Consider the following 4,570-nt stretch of genomic DNA (forward strand, 5'->3'; position numbering starts at 1 on the left):
CGTGAATTCATTTGGGTGTATTTTTAGTATGTTCTAAATGACAATTGTTTGCCTTCCAGAATGGACTCCAGAAAAAGAAAGTAGAGGCAAGAGGAGTCAGATTCTGATTCAGAATCTGAATTTGAACCAAGTGATGAGTAATGTCCTGAAATTATTACTCCTTTCTTTTGGCTTCATTATAAAGATTTCGTGTATTAACTGAAGTGTCTATTATTGACTTATAGGAGCGAAGAATCATCACCTGCAGAGAAAAAGAAAAAAACAAAAACAACACCAAAAAAGTAAGCACTTCTTTGGATAATATTCTGTGATAAAATTAATTTTTTATTTCTGATTGGTACTCTTTTTTTCCACCCAGAACACAACAAAAAAAGAAAAAAGTTGTTGTGGAGGATTCACCTCCTGAAGAAGATCAATACTTTGACGGGTACAGTACCTCGTAAGTTATATTACGGTCTATCATCGTAATTATTTTTGTTAACGTCTTATTTTATGAATGTAGTGAGAGATATGAAATATCAAGTGACGAACTCGATGAATGGCCAAGGGAAAACGTTGATAAATCTGCTGCAGAGGGGTATATCTTGCTGGGCTGTGTATTTGAGATTTTGGTGTGTTTTGTTTGCTAATAATTGTATCTTGTTTCGCAGGGAGAACCAACTTGACCTGTGATCGACAGAAGGTCGCTATGTGTCCTCTGAAACGTAAGAAGCTTTATTATTTAATAAAATCTTGTTATTACTTGAGATTTAGATGTATTTTGTGAACCATTTGGGTGTATTTTGTGGATCAAGTTGGGTGTATGTCGTTTGTTTTGTTGGGTGTATATTGTCCATTCGGTTGGTTGTATCTCGTGCATTCATTTGGGTGTATTTTATAGCTGTATCTTATTTTGTCTGAATAACATGAAATCTGTTTAGACTACCGGCTGTGAACTTGGGAAGTGATGATCCTTCCTCTCAAGGACGCACAGAACAGAGTAGTGTAAACCAGCCGTCTCAGAGCATGTAATTTCTCTTTCAAATAACTGTTACTTTTGTTCTTCTATTACCTTCTACTTCTAATTCTGTATATATTTTTTTTAGAAAAAAATCCCTTTATTATTTTATTCAAGAAAAAAAAGGCAGCAAAAAAAAGCAAAAACTGCAAGTATGTAAGTTCTCAAAAAACAAAGCCCGTCTTCTTTTTAGATTGTTTGGGTGTATTTTTTGACCTTCTTTGGGTGTATTTTAGGTTGATTCCGACTGATTCGAATATGATGGTTGTTAGGGAACAAACACCGTCGGAAGCGCTTGCAGTGTCAGTTTTCCAAGAATATTTCAACCTTATAACCTTATTATTTTCAAATACGTTGTTAACCTTTTATTTTTATTCTTGTTTAGAGTTCCGATCCAGGTTTTTGTGCCGGCATCCCAACAAACAACCACTGACACAGATTTTGAACCAATCCCTATGCTACAGATTGAAGGGACTAGAGAAACGTAAGAAAATAGTATTGGGTGTATATTTATTTAGAGTTTGGGTGTATATTTGCTAACAATTTGGGTGTATATTGTTCCTGACCAATTTTTTTTTACGCCATGATTAATTTTGTGTAACTGTGCAGCACTTCTGAACCCCCCAAACAACTTCAAGAAACCACACCCACGCTTCCCCCAGCTCCAACTAAAATGTAAGTTCATCAGACTAAAATCAATCTTTGCTTATTATCCGTATATTCTTATTCTTACTCTTATTGTTATACATCATGACGCAGTCATCCAGCCGCAGAAGACGCTGCTGCCCTGTTGATGATGGCACAGACAGCAACCTATGTTCCTAAAATAGATCTAGGGATGCCATCATTCAGCCTTGGATTGACTAATTCAAGCCAGGAGGGGGCGTCAACGCAGGAGACAGAAAGGGAAAAATCTCCAGAAACTGCAACTATGCTAGAACAATTAGACAGTTTGATCCAAAAATTAGCAAGCAGTGCGGCGAAGGGAAAAGACGAAAGTCCACAAATTCAGAGGGAGACTGGGGGAGAAAGTTCTGCAAAGTTTGAAACTCCTGGGGGAATAAATCGAATTCCAGATGATATGAAACAAAAGTGCTACATCTGGGGGACGAGACTGAAGGAAGACGCAGATGGCATACTGACGAGTATGAGGAGATTTGCACTCTGATTGGACAAGGAGAATACATTTTGATAAGAATGCACCTTGCATCCCTCCAGGCAAAAAGTGATATAGAATCTCAGGTAATATTAGAATAACATTAATGTTTTTACACTAAAGTCAACTACAATGTTTATTAATGTAAAATTGATTTCGGCATATATTTCTAGATTGTATCTGCCATCTGCCTCATCCTAAACCAGAAAAATGAAAAGAGGTTTCAGGAACAAATATACTGTCTCCCCCCCGATATTGTGGTAAGTGTTACTTCTACGAACTTTGGGTGTATTTTCTGTATTGATTTGGGTGTATTGTTTAGGTTGGATTGGGTGTAAATTGTGTATTCATTTGGGTATATTTATAGTATTCACTTGGGTGTATTTTCAGTATTTCATTTCTTGTTTCGCAATTCTTGCAGAGCATGGCACTTTCGGATCACCCAAAGGGGGAATTCATATCACCGAAAACGAAAAAGGAATTCAGGGTGGAAGCCTACCCGAGTTTCATTCCCTTCATAGATAGAAAAAAATTAAGTTCGCATCCATATGTAAGTTTGCGTTTCCTAAATTTGTTAGTACGCTTATTTACTTATATGCCAAATAAAATAACAGACTGTTGAAATGTGGAAATCCTTCAGATTTTTGCTCCTGTTTGCCACTCGGGGCATTGGTGGTTATGGCTGATAAATACAACAAAGCGAAAATGTCAAATATTTGACCCGCTACACAAAAAAGCTCCAAGCGATGAGAGAAAGGACATTAATAAATTCACTGTAAGTTGTCTCTGTCTTCTTTACTTTAATAGATAGGTCTATTTCGTTAGTTGTGTTGGGTGTATATTGTCCATTCAGTTGGGTGTATCTTGTCCATTCATTCGGGTGTATTTTCTGATTTGTTTTGGTATTTAAGGGATATGTATTTTCAAGATTGATAACATATGCCGGCGGAGAACCTCTGCAGAAAGGGGAGAACGAGAAGAAAATTAAAGCATCATATGTTAAAATATCAGGCTAAAAAATAAGGTATAAATTTGTGACTCTGAACATTAAACTTTCCTAAATGAGATTTGTAATTTATTTTCTTTGTTTTCAGCTATGACTGCGCTATCTACGTTATGAAGTGGCTTGAGTTAATTGAGCAGGAAAACATCAAAAAGGGGAAGTATGAATGGGATAATTGGCCACAGGTAACTGTCTTTAGAACTATATAACTTTGTATTACTTTACTGAATTAATATTGCTGTTTAAACAGAATATACTTTTTAATTGTAGGAGGAGGTGGACCACTATAGAGTGGAGTATGCTTCCCGGATACTATTCAGTGAGATGAATAAACAGAGAGATCGAGCAATTAGAGAGAGTAGTGCTATAAGGCTGTCGAAGCCATCCTCTGTATTATTGAGTCCGTTTTGTCAGATTAATTCTGCTGATATAGAAACTGGGTAATCCAACTGCTGGGTAGTATGTAAATTGAACAAATGATGTAAATATTGCCATTTATCAACAACTTCTATTACATGTATATTTTTTCCCATAGTTAAACTATCTGTGATGGTGAACTGCCTATGATGTATTCAAAAGCTGTATTACAGGTGGTAAAATATGAAGCAAAAAATCAAGGCATATATAAACATAAATTATAAACTGTTACACCCAACGCAAGTCTAATAATACACCCAAGATTGAATAAAATATACATCCAACTTTCTGTGCTGTATTCAAAATGTATGAATTACATGTACTAAAATATGAAGAAAAACATCAAATGAAATATACGCCCATAACCTGCGAATTTTTACAGCTTTTGTTCTATATGTATCTATATATGTGTCTATATATTAATTGTGAATTAACAAAAGTACACCCAAAAAGAACAGTGCTTTTACACCCATATTCTATATAACTATACACCCAAAGAGTTATCCCCTGCTGCTGGTACCCTGAACTGATAATTTATAACATGTCCTTGATATTGGCTGCAATTTGAATGCGCCGCTGATGCAGCATCAAACAGGTTTATCTGAATATAACACTCACGCATTAGCTAAACTATTAACGAGAAAAATAAACTCAATCGCCACAAATTTAAAGAACATTACTTTTACCTCGCTTAACACTTTAGTCTTCTTCTTCTTTGTGGCATTTGCAATCTGTTTCTCCAGCTTTGAACCTAGCCTGTTTTTTGGACGTCCTCTTGTTCGAATCCTTGGCGGCCTTTGAAGCTCGTTAACGGATTCCAAGTTGGCGTCTTCGTGGGATAAAGAAGATGTCCCCTTCCTTTTGGCTTTTAATGCTTCCATCTCGGCCATGGTGTTATCGTACGCACGGTGCAGAATTGCAGTCAGCTCCTCCGATTCGGAGGCAAATTCGCAAATATTTTGCGAACGAAAAACCAATTGGTCGAACCTCTTGCTTT

General features: G+C 36.3%; 1 protein-coding gene across 1 annotated transcript in view; it reads left to right on the forward strand.

Annotated features, from left to right (window-relative positions):
- Positions 1–1,981: 1,981 nt before the first annotated feature.
- The window catches only part of LOC107466988 (uncharacterized), a 19,785-nt gene continuing 17,196 nt past the window's right edge, over positions 1,982–4,570 (forward strand). Inside the window, exons 1-6 of the mRNA XM_052251811.1 lie at positions 1,982–2,239; positions 2,327–2,413; positions 2,575–2,703; positions 2,794–2,928; positions 3,276–3,341; positions 3,427–3,596. Coding sequence (XP_052107771.1) covers positions 2,195–2,239; positions 2,327–2,413; positions 2,575–2,703; positions 2,794–2,928; positions 3,276–3,341; positions 3,427–3,596 — 632 coding nt within the window. The 5' untranslated portion in view covers positions 1,982–2,194. The remainder of the gene's footprint in view (positions 2,240–2,326; positions 2,414–2,574; positions 2,704–2,793; positions 2,929–3,275; positions 3,342–3,426; positions 3,597–4,570) is intronic.

Source organism: Arachis duranensis, chromosome 1 (assembly GCF_000817695.3).
Source record: "Arachis duranensis cultivar V14167 chromosome 1, aradu.V14167.gnm2.J7QH, whole genome shotgun sequence".
Classification (NCBI taxonomy): domain Eukaryota; kingdom Viridiplantae; phylum Streptophyta; class Magnoliopsida; order Fabales; family Fabaceae; genus Arachis; species Arachis duranensis.